This window comes from Coregonus clupeaformis, chromosome 1 (genome assembly GCF_020615455.1).
Source record: "Coregonus clupeaformis isolate EN_2021a chromosome 1, ASM2061545v1, whole genome shotgun sequence".
Classification (NCBI taxonomy): domain Eukaryota; kingdom Metazoa; phylum Chordata; class Actinopteri; order Salmoniformes; family Salmonidae; genus Coregonus; species Coregonus clupeaformis.
In genome coordinates, this window is record NC_059192.1 from 46,114,034 (window position 1) to 46,140,443 (window position 26,410).

The 26,410-nt window shown below is 45.7% G+C and overlaps 1 protein-coding gene across 5 annotated transcripts in view; it reads left to right on the forward strand.

Annotated features, from left to right (window-relative positions):
• Nucleotides 1–5,552, forward strand: part of LOC121569325 (tetratricopeptide repeat protein 7A-like) — a 54,342-nt gene extending 48,790 nt beyond the window's left edge. For 3 of the 5 annotated variants that reach the window (XM_041880214.1, XM_041880188.1, XM_041880206.1), the window contains exon 21: nucleotides 4,489–5,552. In XM_041880214.1, the coding sequence (XP_041736148.1) occupies nucleotides 4,489–4,707 (219 nt within the window). In that variant the 3' untranslated portion in view covers nucleotides 4,708–5,552. The remainder of the gene's footprint in view (nucleotides 1–4,488) is intronic. The other 2 variants (XM_041880197.1, XM_041880221.1) reach the window with 2 other exon arrangements.
• The last annotated feature ends 20,858 nt before the right edge of the window (nucleotides 5,553–26,410 follow it).

The following is a 26,410-nucleotide window of genomic DNA, read 5'->3' on the forward strand; positions in this document are numbered from 1 at the left end:
GGCCTATACAGTCTTATTATATTCACTAGGCCTATACAGTCTTATTATATTCACTAGGCCTATACAGTATTATTATATTCACTAGGCCTAAACAGTATTATTATATTAACTAGGCCTAAACAGTATTATTATATTCACTAGGCCTATACAGTCTTATTATATTCACTAGGCCTATAGAGTCTTATTATATTCACTAGGCCTATACAGTCTTATTATATTCACTAGGCCTATACAGTCTTATTATATTCACTAGGCCTATACAGTATTATTATATTCACTAGGCCTATACAGTATTATTATATTCACTAGGCCTATACAGTATTATTATATTCACTAGGCCTATACAGTATTATTATATTCACTAGGCCTATACAGTATTATTATATTCACTAGGCCTATACAGTATTATTATATTCACTAGGCCTATACAATATTATTATATTCACTAGGCCTATACAGTCTTATTATATTCACTAGGCCTATACAGTATTACTATGTTCACTAGGCCTATACAGTCTTATTATATTCACTAGGCCTATACAGTCTTATTATATTCACTAGGCCTATACAGTATTATTATATTCACTAGGCCTATACAGTCTTATTATATTCACTAGACCTATACAGTCTTATTATATTCACTAGGCCTATACAGTATTACTATGTTCACTAGGCCTTTATACTGTTTGTCAGTCCTATACTCTGTTCTCACACCACCAGCCACAGGAACATGAGGTGTGTGTGGGTGTGTGTGTGACTGACGTGAAAAGTGTGTGTGTGTGACTGACGTGTGTGTGTGTGTGTGATACATTATGAAAGGCAGTGTAGGTAGTGTGACTCATCCCCAGGGCCAGTTGGTTGGGTGTATTTTAGGATGGGTAGTGATGGCTGGGTTGGGAAGCCAGTGGAGCTGAGCTTCCCTGCTCTGCCTTCTTCCTGACTCTGCTGTTAAATGATTCTCACCACCACTCTCAACATCCTCCACATCCCAGCACCTCTGCTCCTCTCTCTGCTCTGCCTGCTGCTTTGCTGTGAGTCAGTTAGCTACACATAGGCCTCTTCTCACTGAACCAGCTGCTCTCTTCCTCTCTGTCTCTTTCTTGTTTCTTCTACTCACACATACACACATATATATTCACAGACAGATGCAGACACACACACACACACACATACAAATATACAGTCAAGGACAATCACTTCATCTAATAGAATGAATTGCGTTTCAGTGATCAAATGTCTCTCTCTCTCTCCTCCCCTCTCTCTTTCTCTTCCTCTCGGTCTCTCTTCTCTCTGGATGGGGGTGGCTGGCAGCTCATTTGATAATGCAAATACATTATTTATAACACTTTGCTCCTTCTCGGGCGCTTTATGGGATTGCCTAGCAACCAGGGAAATATATTCTATTGAGCAATACCTCTGATAACCAGCTAGAGAGAAAGATAGGAGGAGGGGAGTTGGCGTGTGTCTGTGTCCACCTCTTTCTCTGTTTCTGTCTCTCTCTCTCTTTGTTCTCCCTCCCGCTCTTTCTCTTTCTTTGTTTCCTTTTTCTTTCATTCTTTCGCTTTCTCTCTCCCCTCCCCCATCTCTCTCCCTCTTTCTCTCGCTAGCTGAATGGGTGTGTATTTGAGTGATTGGATTAGCTTGTTTAGCTTGTGTTGTGTTGACATAAGGTGTCTCATATCGGTTGGCTCCCCTGGGTGTATGAGTCAGGTCAGGTCACGAGCAGGTTAGTCCTTTTCCGGAGCACCCTGAATCTGGCAAGCGAGACTAGTGTCAAGCGGGCAGGCAGAGAGACAGGGAGGGGGAGATCAAGAGCTGTGATAGCGACGGGGCTACCAGAGGGCTACTAGGGATAACTAAGCCTCCCAGCGATAGGGCTTTTAGGAATAGGGCATTGCAAGGCCAGGGCCCAAGTAATCGTAGCTCACTCTCAGCCCAGCTCAGCCAGGCAGGCAGGGATTACATCGCCACCACATCTCTGATGGGATTAGTGGGTTCAGGTGTGGGGCACCACGCTATGTCACGGCCCAGCCACCAGGGCACCACGGGGATGAGCCTCAGATACATACTACTGGCACAGGGCCCTCTCTGCCTGTCTTTTACTCTCTCTCTCTCTCTCTCTCTCTGGTTCTCTCTCAATGTCTCTCTCTCTCTTCCTCTCTCCTCTTCCTCTCTCCTCTTTCACTCTACTTCTCTCTCTCTTTCTCTCTCTCTCTCTCTCTCTCTCTCTCTCTCTCTCTCTCTCTCTCTCTCTCTTCCTCTCTAATGCAGTCTCTTTCTCTATCTCTCTCTTTTTCTTTCTCTCTCTCTACTGCTCTCTCCCCTCTCTCTAAACACAGAGTTTATTTTCCTCTGCCTTGTTTACGTCGCAGTATAGGGTGTTTATTTCATTGAACCATTGACCTAAGAGGATTAGACTTGGCAGTATCATGTAAACCAGAGGAGAGGAAATACAGTGGTGAACCCTCGCTGCCCCACTGTTTGTGTGTGGGTGTGTGGGTGTGTGGGTGCGTGCGCTGGTGCGCCAGCTGCTTCAAAGAATTGAACCTTCAGAACCGATTCTTGAGTGGTTATTTCCCATAAGTCTAAGAGTGTAAGTCCTTGGTGACAGTAGGGAAGTGGAATGGCAACGAATAGATCAAAGACCCGCTGGCAGTGTGAGATGATGAGGACGCCAGTGCCTTAACAATAATAATAATAATAATAATAATAATAATAATAATAATAATGTGCCATTTAGCAGATGCTTTTATCCAAAGCGACTTACAGTCATGTGTGCATACATTTTTACGTATGGGTGGTCCCAGGGATCGAACCCACTACCCTGGCGTTACAAGCGCCATGCTCTACCAATTGAGCTACAGAGGACCACAATGGCAACACACACCATGTGATATACTGTATCTTCCACTGTGACTCTGCACCCCACCTTAGATCTCCTTCTGTCTTTTCTTCAGCTCTGGTCAGTAGCATAGAGAGAATACAGTAGGAACTGTAGGAAAAGGAGTGAGAGAATATGGAGTTACAGCAGTGAGGAACTTGGAGACTGAGAGACAAAGGGAGCAGAGCATCCTCATTGGAGGTTGCGTCAGAGCCCCTAGACAGCTCTCTGAGTTTCAGCCCAATTAATCTGGGGCTTGTGAGCAGAGCCTGCATAACAAGACTCGTCTGTTTGACCTCAGGCAAGCCCTGCTCTGGAGGCTTTGTGTGTGTGTTCATGCCGTTGGTCGGTTGCGTGATACCCTGTTATGCTGCTGGACTCTGGAGACACACAGAGAGAAGTTCTAAAGAGACATGTCACGCTGGGCTGACCACTACTGCCCTCTCACACAGCCACAGCCACAAACACACACACACACTGACACAAGCACTGACACACATTGACACACACTGACACAAGCACTGACACAAGCACTGACACACACTGACACAAGCACTGACACACACTGACACAAACACTGACACAAACAATGCCCTCTCACACAGCCACAAACACACACACACTGACACAAGCACTGACACACACACTGACACACACATTGACACAAACACTGACACAAACACACACACACTGACACAAACACTGACACAAACACACACTGACACACACACTGACACACACACTGACACACACACAAACACTGACTGACACACTGACACACACACTGACACAAACACACACACACTGACACAAACACTGACACAAACACACACACACACACTGACACAAACACACACACTGACAAACACACTGACACACACACTAACACACTGACACACACACTGACACACACACAAACACTGACACACACACTGACACACACACTGACATATAGGGAGTAGTCATCCTCATCACGTCCTTTCTGGAAATGCCTCTGGCTGCAATCCCCCAACACGCCAGTGCAAATGAAGAGTTGGGACAAACAGGAGCTTTAACTAGCAACATCTCATCCTCTCAGGCATCTGGACATGGCTTCCCCTCCCCTGTTTTGGTGTGTCCCATTAAGACCCAAATGTGCCCTTAGTGCCCCTCTGACACGCTATATCTAGTGTCAGAGGGTTCTCATGGTTTAGATACGGCCAAAGCTAGATCCAAAGCGACAGATGTAGGATCTTAATTTACGCCAGTTTGTTACTGCAGGAAAATAATCCTGCAGCAACAGGAAATGTGAATTATTATTATTATTATTATTATTATTATTATGTGGATTATAATTAATGGACATTTTTAATAGGGGTTGATACATTTTTCGTTAGGGCAAATCAAGTCTGACATTTTAAAGTGGAAATTACAAACTTTAGAAACCTTTTAAAATCTTGAATAAACTACAAGTTTGCCTTTCATGCAACAAAAGAGTGATCAAATTAAGATCTTACATCTGTAGATCTCTGTCTCTCTCTCTCTGTAATCTCTCAATTAATTATCCCCCATTCAAACTCACCTTTCATCACTCCACCTCCTCCCCTTTCATGCCTTCCCCTCCTCAGGGCCAGTTGTTGGTGCGGTCTGGCCGTGTGGGTCTGGGGGAGAAGGTGCTGCGGGACGCGGTGCAGGCCCAGAGCACGTCCCATGAGGCGTGGAGCGGCCTGGGGGAGGCCCTGCAGTCGCAGGGCAGCAGCCAGGCTCCAGACTGCTTCCTCACAGCCCTGGAGCTGGAGTCCTCCTGCCCCATCAGGCCCTTCACCATCATACCCCGCGAGCTGTGAGGAGCAGACAGAGGGTACTACTGTATTACACACTCACACACATATATACACACACACGTATGATCATTTACACGTGCAAATTGGTGCAATATATCTTCTCTTGTCCTTTCTCACTATTTTTTGCTCTCTGTCTCTCTCCTCCCTTCCCCCTCTCCCTTTTATCTACTCTCCTCATCTTTATCTTTATCTATGCACTCATAATAATCGCTCACATGCATTCATAGACAAGTCAAGTGTATGGTGACACTGTTATACAGACCGTATACATCCACTACACTGTTATACAGACCATATACATCCACTACACTGTTATACAGACCGTATACATCCACTACACTGTTATACAGACCGTATACATCCACTACACTGTTATACAGACCATATACATCCACTACACTGTTATACAGACCATATACATCCACTACACTGTTATACAGACCGTATACATCCACTACACTGTTATACAGACCATATACATCCACTACACTGTTATACAGACCGTATACATCCACTACACTGTTATACAGACCATATACATCCACTACACTGTTATACAGACCATATACATCCACTACACTGTTATACAGACCATATACATCCACTACACTGTTATACAGACCATATACATCCACTCTCAGGGATCATTCCTATAGTATCATTCCATTTTCTTCTCATCGACTGAGACCCTTCAGCCTGTGTATGTAACTGAAATAATCCATTATGTTCAAATCACTGGTTGTTTGTATTGTATATTTCTGTATTATTAATATTATGATTAATTGTGTGTGTGTGTGTTTTAAACTCATTTGTCCATCTTTGTCCTCATAAACAATGACTTAAAATCACTGTGGGATTGTTTGTCTTCATCTGTCTTGTCACTTGTGACTAATCTTCATCACTTCCTAGTGCCTAACCACATTAAAATGGGCAGTGGGACTTCAGCTGCTATCTTATGTAATACTGCCAGCGCAGTTTCTGCCACGAAACTCACAACCCCCTCTCTCTCTCTGCTCTCTCACTACCCCCTCTCTCCTCTTTCTCTCTCTGTATCCTCTCTCCTTTCTCTCTGCTTTCCCTCACCATTGCTGTCTCTCTCTCTATCTCTCCCTCCCTATCCCTCCCTCTCTCTCCTCTTTTCACCTGATGTGATGTGGCCTGGTTGCCTAGCAGCCATCCCGTGTTTGAGGAACGGGGGAAGCGGAGAGATATCTAGTCTACTGGGCAACATAGGCTGCTGTAATCAATGGCTCTCTGTTCTACATTGATTTCTGTTTCGAGAAAAAGAATCCAAGTCCCCTCTTTGCAAGCACAATTTATTAACCCTTTCACACCCCAGGATAGAGTTATGACTAAAAAGTACAGTGCCTTGGAAATGTATTCATCCCCCTTGGCGTTTTTGCTGTTTTGTTGCATACAACCTGTAATTTAAATGGATTTTTATTTGGATTTCATGTAATGGATATACACAAAATAGTCCAAATTGGTGAAGTGAAATGAAATGTATTTGTTAAATAAGCCCCTAAATAAGATCTGGTGCAACCAATTACCTTCAGAAGTCACATAATTAGTTAAATAAAGTCCACCTGTGTGCAATCTAAAACTCACGGACCAGGCAAGGAGGGCAATAATCAGAGAGGCAACAAAGAGACCAAAGATAACCCTGAAGGAGCTGCAAAGCTCCACGGCGGAGATTGGAGTATCTGTCCATAGGACCACTTTAAGCTGTACACTCCACAGAGCTAGGCTTTACAGAAGAGTGGCCAGAAAAAAGCCATTGCTTAAAGAAAAAAATAAGCAAACACGTTTGGTGTTCGCCAAAAGGCATGTGGGAGACTCCCTAAACATATGGAAGAAGGTACTCTGGTCAGATTAGACTAAAATTGAGCTTTTTGGCCATCAAGGAAAACGCTATGTCTGGCGCAAACCCAACACCTCTCATCAACCCGCGAACACCATCTTGGAATGGCCTAGTCAAAGCCCAGACCTCAATCCAATTGAGAATATGTGGTATGACTTAAAGATTGCTGTACACCAGCAGAACCCATCCAACTAGAAGAAGCTGGAGCAGTTTTGCCTTGAAGAATGGGCAGAAATCCCAGTGGCTAGATGTGCCAAGCTTATAGAGACATACCCCAAGAGACTTGCAGCTGTAATTGCTGCAAAATGTGGCTCTACAAAGTATTGAATTTGGGGGGGTGAATAGATATGCACGCTCAAGTTCTGTTTTTTTGTCTTATTTCTTGTTTGTTTCACAATAAAAAAATATTTTGCATCTTCAAAGTGGTAGGCATGTTGTGTAAATCAAATGATACAAACCCCCCAAAAAACCATTTAAATTCCAGGTTGTAAGGCAACAAAATAGGAAAAATGCCAAGGGGGGTGAATACTTTCGCAAGCCACTGTATCAGTCTTTCTGTTTCACATAGGCCTACTTCGCTCACACATGATCAAAAGCCACATGCATGTCCGTATTTTAAGTTGATGATAGATCACTCACTGTTACTATTGTCTTCCAATCCTTGTCTTTACTACCTCCATCACCCTCCACCACTCTCTCCCCCTGTCCTCCCCCTCAGTAGCCCGTGTGTGACACCTGCGCCGGGCTGGTGTGTGGGAGATGGATGTCCTAATCCAGGTGTTTTCAAACCTCTACTCGTGGACCCCCAGACATTTCACTATTTTGTTGTAGCCCTGAACTAGTTCACCTGATTCACCAGTGAAGGGCTTGATAATTAGTTGAGAAGTTGAATCAGGTGTGCTAGCTTGAATAGATCAAATACATGGAATGGCTGGCGGACCCCAAGGAGAGTATAAAAAGCACTGGCCTAATCCATGCGGATGTGAAGTGATCTATAATGTGGTGGGGTCAGGACAAGGCTGGTAAAAGAAGACAGATTAATGAATGGGCCGGCTTGCTGCAAAGCCTCTCAGGATGGCATCAGCTGATGAAGGGCTCAGGGCAGCTCTGCTCATCACCCGGCCAGCCCAGACTGAATAATTAGCCTACGTGACATCTAAAACACTTTACAGTGCCTTCAGAAAGTATTCACTTTTTCCACATTTTGTTGTGTTACAGCCTGAATGGATTAAATAGAGATTTTTTTGTCACTGACCTAGACACAATACCCCAAAGTGGAATTATGTTTTTAGACATTTTTACAAATTAATAAAACATGAAAAGCATAAATGACTAGAGTCAATAAGTATTCAACCCCTTTGTTATGGCAAGCCTAAATATGTTCAGGAGTAAAAATGTGCATAACAAGTCACATAATGTCACGATGTATAATGATTAGAAGACAGGCGCAGGAATACATATTAGGGGTTTTATTTACTCCACCCAACACCAACACGTGTATACCAAAGGGATGTAACCCAAACAAAGAGCGAGGTGTAACCTCTACACAATACACGGGACGAGACCCGTAAACAACAAGAGCACAATACACGGTACTCACGAGACCATGGGACACTAATTGACAAGGACAATGGGGAACAGAGGGCACATATATACACATACTAATCAGAGGGAATGGGAACCAGGTGTGCGTAATGAGACAAGACAGTCTGGGGTTGGTGGTAATGATCCATGTCAGTGACGCCTAGAAAGCCGGTGACGTAGACCTCCGGAACTGGTGAACGGAATGAGCAGCAGTACTGGGGGGATCCGTGACACATAATAAGTTGCATGGACTCACTCTGTGTGCAATAATAGTGTTTAACATGATTTTTGAATGAACACCGCATCTCTGAACCCCACACATACAATTATTTGTAAGGTCCCTCAGTTGAGCAGTGAATTTCAAACACAGATTCAATCACAAAGACCAGGGAGGTTTTCCAAAGCATTGCAAAGAAGGGCACCTATTGGTAGATGGGTAAAAAATAAAAAAGTGGACATTGAATATCCCTTTGAGCATGGTGAAGTTATTAATTACACTTTGGATGGTGTATCAATACACCCAGTCACTACAAAGATACAGGCGACCTTCCTAACTAAGTTGCCAGAGAGGAAGGAAACTGCTCAGAGATTTCACCATGAGGCCAATGCTGACTTTAAAACAATTACAGAGTTTAATAATGGCTGTGATAGGAGAAAACTGAGGATGGATCAACAACATTGTAGTTACTCCACAATACTAACCTAATTGATAGAGTGAAAAGAAAGAAGCCTGTACAGAATAAAAAATATTCCAAAACATGCATCCTGTTTGCAACAAGGCACTAAAGTAATACAAAGCAATTAACTTTTTGTCCTGAATACAAGGTGTTATGTTTGGGGCAAATCTAATACAACACATTACTGACTACCACTCTCCATATTTTCAAGCATAGTGGTAGCTGCATCATGTTATGGGTATGCTTGTAATCTTTAAGGACTGGGGAGTTATTCAGGATAAAAAAATAAACGGAATGGAGCTAAGCCCAGGCAAAACCTTAGAGGAAAACCTGGTTCAGTCTGCTTTTCACCAGGTGCTTCTACAAAGTATTGACCAAGGAGTGTGAATCATTTTCAATAAATGTGCTAAAATTTCAACAAATATGTTTTCACATTGTCATTATGCGGTATTGTGTGTAGATGGGTGAGAAAAACATCTATTTAATCAATTTTGAATTCTGGCTGTAACACAACAAAATGTGGAATAAGTCAAGGTGTATGAATACTTTCTGAAAGCACTGTACACACGGCCTGTATATCCCTGTATAGTAGGACAGGGGAGGCTGGAATAGAGATTCTAGGAGTTCTGTGTTCTCCAGTCCAGATATGATCAGGCATTTGTATTGGGGTGGCTAAGGCTCAATTTATACTCCACTAGAAGTACTCCGTAACTGCTTTGTGACTTCACCACACACCACACAGAGGGCTCCGTTCAGAGATTTTGTGCATCCTGTAAGTTGTAACTTTATGCACGCTCCAGTGACATATTGCTATGGAGACCGTTTGGAGTATAATACCAGTCTTAGATCTGATTCCAAGTGTGTTTTGTGTGTGACATACCTACAGTTGAAGTCGGAAGTTTACATACAGTGGGGAGAACAAGTATTTGATACACTGCCGATTTTGCAGGTTTTCCTACTTACAAAGCATGTAGAGGTCTGTAATTTTTTATCATAGGTACACTTCAACTGTGAGAGACGGAATCTAAAACAAAAATCCAGAAAATCACATTGTATGATTTTTAAGTAATTAATTTGCATTTTATTGCATGACAAGTGATAAGTATTTGATACATCAGAAAAGCAGAACTTAATATTTGGTACAGAAAACTTTGTTTGCAATTACAGAGATTATACGTTTCCTGTAGGTCTTGACCAGGTTTGCACACACTGCAGCAGGGATTTTGGCCCACTCCTCCATACAGACCTTCTCCAGATCCTTCCGGTTTTCGGGGCTGTCACTGGGCAATACGGACTTTCAGCTCCCTCCAAAGATTTTCTATTGGGTTCAGGTCTGGAGACTGGCTAGGCCCTCCAGGACCTTGAGATGCTTCTTACGGAGCCACTCCTTAGTTGCCCTGGCTGTGTGTTTCGGGTCGTTGTCATGCTGGAAGACCCAGCCACGACCCATCTTCAATGCTCTTACTGAGGGAAGGAGGTTGTTGGCCAAGATCTCGCGATACATGGCCCCATCCATCTTCCCCTCAATACGGTGCAGTCGTCCTGTCCCCTTTGCAGAAAAGCATCCCCAAAGAATGATGTTTCCACCTCCATGCTTCACGGTTGGGATGGTGTTCTTGGGGTTGTACTCATCCTTCTTCTTCCTCCAAACACGGCGAGTGGAGTTTAGACCAAAAAGCTCTATTTTTGTCTCATCAGACCACTTGACCTTCTTCCATTCCTCCTCTGGATCATCCAGATGGTCATTGGCAAACTTCAGACGGGACATGCGCTGGCTTGAGCAGGGGGACCTTGCGTGCGCTGCAGGATTTTAATCCATGACGGCGTAGTGTGTTACTAATGGTTTTCTTTGAGACTGTGGTCCCAGCTCTCTTCAGGTCAATGACCAGGTCCTGCCGTGTAGTTCTGGGCTGATCCCTCACCTTCCTCATGATCATTGATGCCCCACGAGATGAGATCTTGCATGGAGCCCCAGACCGAGGGTGATTGACCGTCATCTTGAACTTCTTCAATTTTCTAATAATTGTGCCAACAGTTGTTGCCTTCTCACCAAGCTGCTTGCCTATTGTCCTGTAGCCCTTCCCAGCCTTGTGCAGGTCTACAATTTTATCCCTGATGTCCTTACACAGCTCTCTGGTCTTGGCCATTGTGGAGAGGTTGGAGTCTGTTTGATTGAGTGTGTGGACAGGTGTCTTTTATACAGGTAACGAGTTCAAACAGGTGCAGTTAATACAGGTAATGAGTGGAGAACAGGAGGGCTTCTTAAAGAAAAACTAAGAGGTCTGTGAGAGCCGGAATTCTTACTGGTTGGTAGGTGATCAAATACTTATGTCATGCAATAAAATGCAAATGAATTACTTAAAAATCATACAATGTGATTTTCTGGATTTTTGTTTTAGATTCCGTCTCTCACAGTTGAAGTGTACCTATGATAAAAATTACAGACCTCTACATGCTTTGTAAGTAGGAAAACCTGCAAAATCGGCAGTGTATCAAATACTTGTTCTCCCCACTGTACACCTTAGCCAAATACATTTAAACTCAGTTTTTCACAATTCCTGACATTTAATCCTAGTAGAAATTCCCTGTCTTGGGTCAGTTAGGATCACCACTTTATTTTAAGAATGTGAAATGTCAGAATAATAGTAGAGAGAATTATTTATTTCAGCTTTTATTTCTTTCATCACATTCCTAGTGGGTCAGAAGTTTACATACACTCAATTAGTATTTGGTAGCATTGCCTTTAAATTGTTTAACTTGGGTCAAACGTTTTGGGTAGCCTTCCACAAGCTTCCTACAATAAGTTGGGTGAATTTTGGCCCATTCCTCCTGACAGAGCTGGTGTAAATGAGTCAGGTTTGTAGGCCTCCTTGCTCGCACAAACTTTTTAAGTTCTGCCTACACATTTTCTATAGGATTGAGGTCAGGGCTTTGTGATGCCCACTCCAATACCTTGAATTTGTTGTCCTTAAGCCATTTTACCACAACTTTGGAAGTATGCTTTGGGTCATTATCCATTTGGAAGACCCATTTGCAACCAAGCTTTAACTTCCTGACTGATGTCTTGAGATGTTGCTTCAATATATCCACATAATTTTCCTTTCTCATGATGCCATCTATTTTGTGAAGTGCACCATTCCCTCCTGCAGCAAAGCACCCCCACAGCATGATGCTGCCACCCCCGTGCTTCATGGTTGGGATGGTGTTCTTCGGCTTGCAAGTTTCCCCTTTTTCCTCCAAACATAACGATGGTCATTATGGCCAAACAGTTCTATTTTTGTTTCATCAGACCAGAGGACATTTCTCCAAAAAGTATGATCTTTGTCCCCATGTGCAGTTGCAAACCGTAGTCTGGCTTTTTTATGGCAGTTTTGGAGCAGTGGCTTCTTCCTTGCTGAGCGGCCTTTCAGGTTATGTCGATATAGGACTTGTTTTACTGTGGATATAGATACTTTTGTACCTGTTTCCTCCAGCATCTTCACAAGGTCCTTTGCTGTTGTTCTGGGATTGATTTGCACTTTTCGCACCAAAGTACGTTCATCTCTAGGAGACCGAACGCGTCTCCTTCCTGAGCGGTATGACGGCTGCGTGGTCCCATGGTGTTTATACTTGCGTACTATTGTTTGTACAGATGAACGTGGTACCTTCAGGCGTTTGGAAATTGCTCACAAGGATGAACCAGACTTGTGGAGGTCTACAAAATTTTTTCTGAGGTCTTGGCTGATTTCTTTTGATTTTCCCATGATGTCAAGCAAAGAGGCACTGAGTTTGAAGGTAGGCCTTGAAATACATCCACAGGTACACCTCCAATTGACTCAAATGATGTCGATTAGCCTATCAGAAGCTTCTAAAATCATGAATTTTCCAAGCTGTTTAAAGGCACAGTCAACTTAGTGTATGTAAACTTCTGACTCACTGGAATTGTGATACCGTGATTTATAAGTGAAATAATCAGTTTGTAAACAATTGTTGGAAAAATGACTTGTGTCATGCTCAAAGTAGATGTCCTAACCGACTTGCCAAAACTATAGTTTGTTAACAAGAAATTTGTGGAGTGGTTGAAAAACGAGTTTTAATGACTCCAACCTAAGTGTATGTAAATTTCCGACTTCAACTGTATGTGTGTTGTAGACTTGTGCCCAATATATCCCAGGATAGACTTAATTGTCTCTTAATATTGTACGTTGCTCTTCATTCTCCCCTATGTATAGGTGGATCCCAGTGTCTGTGTCTGCTGTGTGGCAGCATCATGGTGATGTGAGGTGGACCTGGCAGGGTTCTCTTGTTACCCTCCGAGGTGGCTGGGCTGCCAGGTCCCAGGTCACTCATGCTGAGCACTGTGGGGCTGAGAGGGGGGTCAGGTGTCTGGGCCCAGTTACACCCCTATGACAGCCTGCCTGCACCCCCCACACACACACACTGACACACAGTGTGATCGATGTGGTTGTTGTGTCTCAGTGGGGAACAACTGGACTGACTGGGGGGGGGGGGGACATAATAGTGCCCAAAGTAGTGTTGCACGGTATACCGCTACCACGGTAACAAACCGTTATGATACTTGTGATACCAACATTTTAGAAAACTGTACTATCGTTTCATATAAAGCTTGCCAAGAGTTTTGGCCCCATAGAAATTGAATTACTAGAACAGGTAAAGACCCCCAGAACTCGGCAATTTGACTGTACCCTCAAGGGTACTCAATGTGGCTGCGGGTTCAACCTTCATGGAACGAATCCCGTTCTAGTCATTCTATTTCTTTTTTTTTTTTCTTCTTTTTTTTACCTTTATTTAACCAGGTAAGCCAGTTGAGAACAAGTTGTCATTTACAACTGCGACCTGGCCAAGATAAAGCAAAGCAGTGCGATAAAAACAACAGCACAGAGTTACATATGGGGTAAAACAAACATAAAGTCAAAAATACAACAGAAAATATATATAAAGTGTGTTCAAATGTAACAAGTTATGGAGGTAAGGCAATAAATAGGCCATAGTGCAAAATAATTACAATTAGTATTAACACTGGAATGATAGATGTGCAAGAGATGATGTGCAAATAGAGATACTGGGGTGCAAATGAGCAAAATAAATAACAATATGGGGATGAGGTAGTTGGGTGGGCTAATTTCAGATGGGCTGTGTACAGGTGCTATGATTAGCCCTGTACAGTACTGTATGTGAGGTGGTATTCAGGACAAAAAAGGAGCAACCATATGAGACTGCCAAACTCCAGGGGGTTATTGTAGGGCAGAGGGAAGTTAATAGAGTGGATGCTAACAATAGATTATGTGTGGCAACCAGAATTTCAGAACAAGGTGATAACTTCAGGCCAGGAGGGCAATTATGGCAGGTCATTGGTGTGGGTTTTCACATAAACCTACATGGTTATATCCCTTTAACGATCAGCAAAGGAACCGGCGACCTAACAATGTTGACACATAAAAGCGGCAGCCATTGAAGAGGCAGATTTCCAATTGTAACTCATTCTCCTTGATAATGTTTATGAGGTTAGCCAGTTAGTGTAAATGAGTTACAGCAGTAGAGCTATCACCAACCTTGCCCCCGGTTTGTATTTCACCAATCCGACTCACCTGATCGCCCTCAAACAGCCGTGGTCCTCGTCCATGTGCCAAACATCATGCCAGCACCCTTACAGGATAAACAATTACCCCTTGTTTCACTAACAGCAGCCTATTCAACCTTATTAAACTTTTATATGTCATTTAATAGAGCTGTAATGTCGGCCTATCACAGCTGTTAATGACATGGTAAAAAGATACCTGGTCACCCGCCTTGGTGTCATGCTGCCTTCTGAATTCTTTAGCCAGCTGTCAACACAGTGGTGTCGGTGGCGATGGGAGTGGATATGACCCTGCCGGAGAGGACATAAGTGAACAGCACTCCAAAGTTTAAAGCAAAGTTAAACTAAGCAAACTCAACCTGCTTTTCTGTTAAAATCAAAAATTCTAATTTTACACAGGCTCAGAAGGATCCTGTAAGGGCGGGACATTTTCTGGTGACCGTAGTCCTTGCAGTGCGTCTGCCGTCTTAGAGTCCCCAAAATTTTCCGGCTGCAGATACAATGATGTCCAACTTCTTGGACACTTGTGCAGTACAATTAATAACTGTGGCTATAAATGCTACAAAATCCACCTTCTTCACAATGAGTGTATCCAGATCACTTGATTGACTGAAAACATTTGTAGCGGGTTGCGGTGCATCCACCGCCATATCTTCTTCAGCACTGTGGGCTCTTGCCCTTCGACTCACTTCACCGCCTCCAAATAGGAGATCTGCTGTACAGCCCTGATCCTTGACACCTCGACCTCTTTCACCCTAAAAAAGCAAGTTTAGGCCGGGCAGCCATCTTGGTTCAATGCATTGTCAATAAACAAAGGTTGTTTTTGCTCGTTTGGCGTTGTGCAGTCATCAACATCCACTATCATGGCTTGGTCCCTCCCAATATTCTCCTGAATTCATTTAGCCATTCCGGAAATCAAAAGGTCACGGAAATACAAAAGGTAATGTTTAAGTTGCCTGTTCTGCCTAGTTGGCCTTCTAATGAAAGTGAGTGACTTAATCCTGCAATAAACCTTGGCTGCAGTTGACCCAACTGTCACCACCCTGAAAAGGATTTTACATGGAGTTTAGAAGGAGGTGATCAATTAAACAAGCTTATCTCTTTCCCTTTGCTTTTCGATATCACAAAATGTCACGCAATTAATAGACAATAGAACCAAATTGTCTTATAATAACATGTAGGCCAGTAGCCTCAGTGCGTGCTTTGCCTTTTTTAAGAGTAATTTATTCTGCTTTTTTGGAGAGAAGGTATATCCTGGGTCAATCAGATTATGCTTTTCTCACTAGCCACATGTATATGTGGTTCTAGCATGCATCCTTCGTCCTGATCTTGTCCACATTCTAATTGTGCCCACATTTTTAGACAGGTGTAGACAATCAAAAGACACATTGTGATCTGACTGTGATAAGATTGTCAGTGTTGATGTGGATGCGGTTGAGGAGTCAAACGCAGGACGCATAGGCTGAGTCAAACAAGACTTTACTAACTGTATAAACAATACAAAATAAAGGACCTCAAAACAAGGAGGCGAGCGACAACGCAACACAGTGCGTCACAATAAACTAAGTCCAGAGTACTGCACAGGTGACACCAACGGACAGGCAGAAAATAACACACAAACTAACGAAAACAACACAGGAAACTTATAGGGCACATAATCAGACCCAAACGGACACAGGTGTAACAGACAGACCCAACCAAACGAACATCGAAACATTCAACGGTGGCAGCTAGTACTCCAGGGACGACGAACGCCGAAGCCTGCCCGAGCAAGGAGGAGGAGCAGTCTCGGCAGAATTCGTGACAGTACCCCCCCCTTGACGCGCGGCTCCAGCCGTGCGCCGACCCCGGCCTCGGGGACGACCAGGAGGACGCGGAGCCGGGCGCGTGGGATGACCACAGTGGAACTCAGTCAGGAGGGATGGATCTAGGATATCCCTCCTAGGCACCCAGCACAGTTCCTCCGGGCCGTACCCCTCCCACTCCACGAGATACTGGAGACCCCCCATCCGACGTCTCGAGTCCAAGATGGTCCTGACCGTGTACGCCGGAGCTCCCTCGATGTCCAGTGGTGGCGGAGGGGTCTCTCCTATCTCACCTTCCTGGAGTGGACCAGCTACCACCGGCCTGAGAAGAGACACATGGAACGAGGGGTTAATATTCTTATAATCAATAGGCAGTTGTAACCTGTAACACACCTCGTTCAATCTCCTCAGGACTTTAAAAGGCCCCACAAACCGCCGACCCAGCTTCCGGCAGGGCAGGCGGAGGGGCAGGTTTCGAGTCGAGAGCCAGACTCGATCTCCCGGTGCGTACACCGGTCCCTCACTGCGGTGGCGATCGGCGCTCGCCTTCTGTCGACGGATGGCCCGCTGCAGATGGACATGTGCAGCGTTCCACGTCTCCTCCGAGCGCCGAATCCACTCATCCACCGCAGGAGCCTCGATCTGGCTCTGGTGCCATGGTGCCAGAACCGGCTGATACCCTAACACACACTGGAAAGGGGTTAGATTGGTGGAGGAGTGGCGGAGAGAGTTCTGTGCCATCTCTGCCCAGGGGATATACCTTGACCACTCCTCCGGCCGGCCCTGGCAATAGGACCTCAGAAACCTACCCACATCCTGGTTGACTCGTTCTACCTGCCCATTGCTCTCTGGGTGGTAACCCGAGGTAAGGCTCACCGAGACCCCCCAAGCGTTCCATGAACGCCCCCAGACTCTGGAGGTGAACTGGGGACCTCGGTCAGACACTATATCCTCGGGAACCCCATAGTGCCGGAAGACGTGGGTAAATAGGGCCTCAGCGGTCTGTAGGGCAGTAGGGAGACCCGGCATTGGGAGGAGACGACAGGCCTTGGAAAACCGATCCACAACGACCAAAATGGTGGTATTCCCCTGGGAGGGGTGAAGGTCGGTCACAAAATCCACCGAGAGGTGGGATCATGGTCGTTGTGGAACGGGCAGGGGATGTAACTTCCCCCTGGGCAGGTGTCTAGGCGCCTTACACTGGGCGCACACCGAGCAGGAGGAGACGTAAACCCTCACATCCCTAGCTAACGTTGGCCACCAGTATTTCACGCTAAGGCAGTGCACTGTCCGGCCAATACCTGGATGTCCAGAGGAGGGTGATGTATGAGCCCAATAAATAAGGCGATCACGAACCTCGAGCGGAACGTACGTCCGCCCCACAGGACACTCTTGGGGAGTAGGGTCGGTACGTAACGCCCGCTCGATCTCCGCATCGACCTCCCACACCACCGGAGCCACCAGACAAGACTCCGGCAGTATGGGAGTAGGCTCAATGGACCTCTCCTCTGTGTCATACCGCCGGGACAGGGCGTCTGCCTTACCGTTCTGGGACCCTGGGATGTACGTGATCTTAAAAACAAACCGGGTCAGGAACATGTTCCACCTAGCCTGACGAGGGTTTAATCTCCTAGCTGCCCGGATGTACTCCAGGTTACGGTGGTCAGTCAGAATGAGAAAGGGTGTTGAGCCCCCTCAAGCCAATGCCTCCACACCTTTAGGGCCTGAACCACGGCTAACAGCTCCCTGTCCCCTACGTCATAATTACGCTCCGCCGGGCTGAGCTTCTTAGAATAGAACGCACAGGGGCGGAGTTTAGGTGGCGTGCCGGACCGTTGCGACAGAACTGCCCCAATACCGGCCTCTGACGCGTCTACCTCAACTTGGAATGGATGCGCCAGCACCGGAGCCGAAGTGAACAGGTTCTTCAGTTTAACAAATGCCCTGTCCGCTTCAGCTGACCACTGCAAACGCACCGGGCCCCCCTTCAGCAGGGACGTAATGGGAGCTGCCACCTGTCCAAAGCCCCGGATAAACCTCCGGTAGTAATTAGCAAAACCCAAAAACTGCTGCACCTCTTTTACAGTGGTTGGAGTTTGCCAATTACGCACGGCAGACACACGGTCAACCTCTATCTTCACACCAGACGCGGACAATCGATAACCCAAAAAGGAGATGGACTCCTGGAAAAACAAGCATTTCTCTGCCTTAACATACAAGTCATGCTCCAACAGCCTCCTCAACACTCGGCGCACCAGGGCTACATGCTCGGCTTGTGTAGAAGAGTACACTAGGATGTCGTCGATGTACACTACCACACCCTGCCCATGCATGTCCCGGAAAATCTCGTCCACAAAGGATTGGAAGACTGAAGGAGCATTCATTAACCCGTATGGCATGACGAGATACTCGTAATGACCCGAGGTGGTGCTAAATGCTGTTTTCCATTCATCTCCCTCCCTAATGCGCACCAGATTGTACGCGCTCCTGAGATCCAACTTTGTGAAGAACCGCGCTCCGCGTAATGATTCAGTCATAGTCGCAATCAGAGGAAGAGGATAACTGTACTTAACCGTGATCTGATTGAGACTACGGTAATCAATACACGGGCGCAAACCCCCGTCCTTCTTCTTCACAAAGATGAAACTCGAGGAAACCGGGGAAGTGGAGGACCGTATGTATCCCTGTTCCAAGGACTCGGCTATGTAAGTCTCCATAGCCGCTGTCTCCTCTTGAGACAGGGGATACACACGACTCCGCGGAAGTGCCGCTCCTGTTTGGAGATCTATCGCACAATCCCCCTGTCTATGAGGTGGCAACCGTGTTGCCCTAGTCTTGCTGAACACAAGTGCTAAATCCTCATATTCAGGGGGAATGCGCATTGCGGGCACTTGGTTCAGACTCTCCACCGAGGTCGCCCCTACGGAAACACCTAGACATCTCCCTACACACTGGGCAGACCACTCCATAAGAGCCCTCTGTTGCCACACAATGGTAGGATCATGGGCGCTTAACCAGGGAAGCCCCAGCACCACGGGATACGCAGGAGAGTCGATCAGATAAAACTGAATGATCTCCTCATGACCCCCTTGCGTAGTCATCTTAAGTGGTGCTGTGACTTCTCTAATCAACCCCGACCCCAGCGGCCGGCTGTCTAGGGCATGAACAGGGAAGGGGGCTTCCACCGGCCGAAGGGGAATTCCTAACCTAGAACAAAATTCACGATCAACAAAATTCCCAGCTGCGCCTGAATCTACTAGCGCCTTATGCTGGGAATGAGGTGCCACCTGTGGAAATCTCACAGGTATACACAGGTGACCAACAGAGAGCTCTGGGTAAGTGGGGCGCCTACTCACCTGAAATGACTCCCCAGTGCGTGACCTGTTGTCCCCTCTCCCAGGAGACCCTCCCCAGCACCTAGCCGCAGTGTGCCCTCCACGGCCACAGTTGGTGCAGGGGACGGCCCCCCCTCGGGTTCTCTCTCCTCCTCTCCCTAGCGCCCAGCACCCCCAAGCTCCATGGGAATCGGCTCGGAGGTGCTGGAGGATGGAATGGACGACCCCCATTCGGGGACGTCTGCGGGTAGCCAGCAGGGTGTCGAGACGGATGGAAATGTCCACCAACTGGTCGAAGGATAGGTTGGTGTCCCTGCAGGCCAGCTCACGACGAACGTCCTCTCGTAGGCTGCATCGATAGTGGTCGATGAGGGCCCTCTCATTCCACCCCGCATCCGCCGCTAGAGTCCGGAACTCCAGGGCGAACTCCTGTGCACTCCTCTTCCCCTGTCAGAGGTGGAACAGACGCTCCCCCGCCGCCTTCCCCTCAGGTGGATGATCAAACACTGCCCTGAAGCGGCGGGAGAACTCCGCGTAGGTGATGGTGGCGGCATCTATTCCCCTCCATTCGGCGTTGGCCCACTCCAACGCCTTGCCGGAGAGACGGGAGATGAGGGCGGAGACGCTCTCGTATCCCGAGGGCGCCGGGTGTATGGTGGCCAGGTAGAGTTCCACCTGCAGGAGGAACCCCTGACACCCGGCTGCGGTACCATCATATGCCCTCGGGAGCGAGAGCCGAATGCCACTGGGTTCCGGTGCTGGGAGAGGAGGACTGGCCGATGGTGATGGTAAGGTGTGCGACGGTGTGGGCACCTCTCCGGTGACCAAACGGCGCAGAGTGTTGGACACCTCGTTCATGGCGGCCCCAAGTTGCCGGATCATGGTGTCTTGATCGCTGAACCGTTCCTCCAGCGACTTGGGTGCCGCCGCTGCTCCTGCTGACTCCATAGCGGGTGTGTTATTCTGTCAGTGTTGATGTGGATGCGGTTGAGGAGTCAGACGCAGGACGCATAGGCTGAGTCAAACAAGACTTTACTAACTGTATAAACAATACAAAATAAAGGACCTCAAAACAAGGAGGCGAGCGACAACGCAACACAGTGCTTCACAATAAACTAAGTCCAGAGTACTGCACAGGTGACACCAACGGACAGGCGGAAAAGAACACACAAACGAACGAAAACAACACAGGAAACTTATAGGGCACATAATCAGACCCAAACGGACACAGGTGTAACAGACAGACCCAACCAAACGAACATCGAAACATTCAACGGTGGCAGCTAGTACTCCGGGAATGACGAACGCCGAAGCCTGCCCGAGCAAGGAGGAGGAGCAGTCTCGGCAGAATTCGTGACAAAGATCTTCCTGATCACTTCAAGTGGTAGTCATTAACCCATTGTGTCTGGATATCTTACAAGTGTAGACGGATCTGGACAGTGAAATAATTTAAATCATCATTATATTGCCTTCTGAAATCATAGAAATGTGGCACCATTGACTTATGGCATCAATGTTTTTAAAAATAAATAATTAAATATTATTTTGAAAGAATATCTGTCAAATAATGTGCATACAGGGAGGGACCAGGAAATCTGGCCACAATGCAGACACAGTGGACAGATAGGAGACCCACGTTAACGCCATTGTAGTGCAGCCCAGCTGAAGAAGTTCCTCTGTGTTGTCTTAGGAAGTCAGCATTTATTTGTATTTATTTTTGCAATTTTACCCCCTTTTTCTCCACTATTTCGTGATATTACGATCTTGTCTCATCGCTGCAACTCCCCAACATGCTTGGGAGAGGCGAAGGTCGAGTCATGCGTCCTCCGAAACATGACCCGCCAAACCGCGCTCCATAACACCCGCTCGCTTAACCCGGAAGCCAGCCGTACCAATGTGTCGGAGGAAACACTGTTCAACTGACGACCGAAGTCAGCCTGCAGGCATCTGGCCCGCCACAAGGAGTTGCTAGAGTGTGATGAGCCAAGTAAAGCTCCCCTGGCCAAACCCTCCCCTAACCCAGATGACACTGGGCCAATTGTGCGCCGCCCTATGCGACTCCCAGTCCCAGCCGGTTGAGACACAGTCTGAGATCGAACCCCAGGCTGTAGTGACGCCGCAACACTGCGATGCAGTGCCTTAGACCGCTGCGCCACTTGGGAGGCCGTGGAAGTTAGCATTCTTATCTCTACAACCCCAATTGTCTCACTTCTGAGAAGCAGAGGTTACATCATGTAGGTCTGATATCTTACAGTAATACTATTGATCAACAACTCCATTTTTGAATCCAAACAACTCAGATGCTTATAAAAGGGTCTTAGATTCATTGCTCTTTCTCTTATTTGTTACTGACTTGCTGTAGTGAGATACCTACACTCTTTCTCTCCCTCTCCCATGAGCTATGGTCCATGGCACAAGCCATGGTTTCTTTGTCTCTCTCTCAATAATGCCTTGTAATGCTTGTTAATGCTTTGTAACTTAAGGTTATGCCTTGTATAATGTTATCATTCATTTTACGAAGTAATTAAATACACTTGTATTTAGAGTTCCATTCTCAGACATTTCGTCATTGCCTATTAATTTAACTCAACTATAGTCTCTTGCATATTGCTATTTATCTTATGGAGTCAGATAAACATTTGAATTGGCTAATTGCTTAGTCTTATTATGAGTATCGCATGTGAAGTATTTACAGTGCCTTGCAAAAGTATTAACCTCAAGTTTTCATACACTAAGTTGATGGTGCCTTTAAACAGCTCGGGAAATTCCAGAAAATGATGTCATGGCGTTAGAAGCTTCTAATAGGCTAATTGACATCATTTGAGTCAATTGGAGGTGTACCTGTGGATGTATTTCAAGGCCTACCTTCAAACTCAGTGCCTCTTTGCTTGACATCATGGGAAAATCAAAGGAAATCAGCCAAGACCTCAGAAAAAAAATTGTAGACCTCCACAAGTCTGGTTCATCCTTGGGAGCAATTTCCAAACGCCTGAAGGTACCACGTTCATCTGTACAAACAATAGTATGCAAGTATAAACACCATGGGACCATGCAGCCGTCATACCGGTCAGCAAGGAAGAAGCCACTGCTCCAAAACCACCATAAAAAAGACAGACTACGGTTTGCAACTGCACATGGGGACAAAGATCGTACTTTTTGGAGAAATGTCCTCTGGTCTGATGAAACAAAAATAGAACTGTTTGCCCACAATGACCATCGTTATGTTTGGAGGAAAAAAGAGGTTGCTTGCAAGCCGAAGAACACCATCCCAACCGTGAAGCGCGGGGGTGGCAGCATCATGCTGTGGGGGTGCTTTGCTGCAGGAGGGACTGGTGCACTTCACAAAATAGATGGCATCATGAGGAAGGAAAATGATGTGGATATATTGAAGCAACATCTCAAAACATCAGTCAGGAAGTTAAAGCTTTGTCGCAAATGGGTCTTCCAAATGGACAATGACCTCAAGCATACTTCCAAAGATAACAAAGTCAAGGTATTGGAGTGGCCATCACAAAGCCCTGTCCTCAATCCTATAGAAAATGTGTGGGCAGAACTGAAAAAGTGTGTGCGAGCAAGGAGGCCTACAAACCTGACTCAGTTACACCAGCTCTGTCAGGAGGAATGGGCCAAAATTCACCCAACTTATTGTGGGAAGCTTGTGGAAGGCTACCCGAAACGTTTGACCCACGTTAAACAATTTAAAGGCAATGCTACCAAATACTAATTGAGTGTATGTAAACTTCTGACCCACTGGGAATGTGATGAAAGAAATAAAAGCTGAAATAAATAATTATCTCTACTATTATTCTGACATTTCACATTCTTAAAATAAAGTGGTGATCCTAACTGACCTAAGACAGGGAATTTCTACTAGGATTAAATGTCAAGAATTATGAACAACTGAGTTTAAATGTATTTGGCTAAGGTATATGTAAACTTCCGACTTCAACTGTATGTATTCACCCCCTTTGCTATGAAGCCCCTAAATAAGATCTGGTGCAACCAATTACCTTCAGAAGTCACATAATTAGTTAAATAAAGTCCACCTGTGTGCAATCTAAGTGTCACATGATCTGTCACATGATCTCAGTGTATATATACACCTGTTCTGAAAGGCCCCAGTGTCTGCAACACCACTAAGCAAGGGGCACCACCAAGCAAGCGGCACCATGAAGACCAAGGAGCTTTCCAAACAGGTCAGGGACAAAGTTGTGGAGAAGTACAGATCAGGCTTGGGTTATAAAACAATATCCGAAACTTTGAACATCCCACAGAGCACCATTAAATCCATTATTAAAAATGGAAAGAATATGGCACCACAACAAACCTGCCAAGAGAGGGCCGCCCAGCAAAACTCACGGACCAGGCAAGAAGGGCATTAATCAGAGAGGCAACAAAGAGACCAACGATAACCCTGAAGGAGCTGCAAAGCTCCACATCGGAGATTGGAGTATCTGTCCATATGACCACTTTAAGCTGTACACTCCACAGAGCTGGGCTTTACTGAAGAGTGGCCAGAAAAAAGCCATTGCTTTAAAAAAAAATAATCAAACACATTTGGTGTTTGCTAAAAGGCATGTGGGAGACTCCCCAAACATATGGAATAAGGTACTCTGGTCAGATTAGACTCAAAGTGAGCCTTTTGGCCATCAAGGAAAACGCTATGTCTGGTGCAAACCCAAAACCTCTCATCACCACGAGAACACCATCCCCACAGTGAAGCAGGGGTGTGAATAGTTACGCACTCTCAAGTTTTCTGTTTTTTTTGTCTTATTTGTTGTTTGTTTCACCCCAAAAAATATTTTGCATCTTCAAAGTGGTAGGCATGTTGTGTAATTCAAATGATACAAACCCCCCAAAAATCCATTTTAATTCCAGGTTGTAAGGCAACAAAATAGGAAAAATGCCAAGGGGGGTGAATACTTTCGCAAGCCACTGTATAATATCATATATATTGTATATACACATGTCAAATATTACTGCCCACTACACCATGTGTAGACACATGTTTGAAAGTGTGGGCACAATCAGAATGTGGACAAGATCAGGACACAGGACACATGTTAGAACCAGGTATAAACGGGTCTAGATAGAAAGAGACAAGGAGAGAGAGGGAGAGAGTCAGTCAGAGACAGTCTTTCATTGATGCAGGACATAAGAGAAGGGCTGTACTAAATTGTCACTATGGGGCATATGTTACAGATCAGAGTGTTGTTATGGTGACCACTGACCATGAAGGATTATAAGATAAGATCTAGCCTACTTTATTGTCAGAGAACGGAATGTGTCTTTATGCTCACACCCCAACCCCCAGACACACACACACCCCAAGGGACTGGAAGCAATTGGTCAGCCACAGTGCAGCGCCCCTGAGCAATTGTAGGGGGTTAGGTGCCTTGCTCAAGGGCACAACAGCAGGCAATGGTATCTAGGATAATGCCAGGAACCCTCCGGTGGCCAGCTCACTCTGCACCAGATTTTCTTATCTAAACACGCAACCCTCCGGTTGCTTGCCCGCTTCTCTAACCACTAGGTTACAAGTGGCTATAGTGCCCCTGACCACAGCCTAGACCCTAGAGCAATGATGCATCCACCACAAATACCCAGATACCACATAGTACTTATGGTACCAGGCTTGTAGCGCATGCTAATAGGCATGTCTTTCAGTCATCCTCCAAGTGTGCTCCTTAGTCTCCTAAATAATGACAACGGAAATAAGAGCCCAGCTCTTGAACCACTTGAGCCACTTGTATGTGTCGCTAGCTGAAGTCAAGTAAGTGAAGTGTTGGGGGGTTTAAACTGATGTGCTGAGATAATGACATTAGGGATATATTTGCGATTGTTGTGAGAATACAGACATTGTGAACTGACATCAATACAGTGAAATGGAACTAGTGAGATGCATAGAGTGATGTCTCAAAATATGTCCTCCCTGTTTTTTTCTCTCATAGCTGCACAGAGGAGAGTATTTTCTCTCTGTTTATTCCCACAATCAAGACTATAATGAGAATGTGGTTTCAGCCAATCAGCATCCAGGACCGAAACTATCTGTTGTATAAACCCCCACAACTACTTGGCCTACTCTCCACAGGTCTGATTCCCATCAAGGCTATGGTCTATGCCAGTGTAACCTGTCCTATGTGGTTGTTTTGCTCATTGACAGTAAGAATAGCCCTTTTATTGTCTGACACTGGCTGCTCCTCTAATGTTGAATGTGCAGCAAGCCACACTAAGCTACTGTATGTGATGACTGAACTGCATTCCCCCCCTCACTCACGAGTACATAGCAGAACAGATAGTGTGGAAGCAAAACAGCCTGCATGACAGGCTGCCAGCAGAGAGAGAGCGAGAGAGCGAGTGGGGTATGCAGAAGGACTTAGGTCTGGATTAAATCCGTAGCGCCGAAGATCAACGTTGTAGCGCAGTTGAAATGTAAACATAATTTTCGATTGAGCCGACATATGCAGCGTTTACCGTGAATGCAGTCTCCGCGAACGCGATCACGCTATAACGCTGATTTTCGGCTCTATGGATTGAATCCAGCTGGGGCCGGCATTATGGCCGGGCCTTAGGGGGCCCGCCCTACCGTACCTCCTTGCCCATACAAATAAAATTCTTAAATATTGCTAATTTATTTGACCGAGACGCGTGCAGACAGAAAGACGCATCAATCTCAGATAAAGCATCTGAGCAAGTGAAACAGTACACCTCTGTCAGTATGTGTAGCCCATGTAACTAATGCTGTCTGGCCAAAAAAAAGTTTGGCATGTCATACTCTTTTTGGCCAGACTGCATTACATTTACATTTACGTCATTTAGCAGACGCTCTTATCCAGAGCGACTTACATTATCTTTTTATTTTTCAT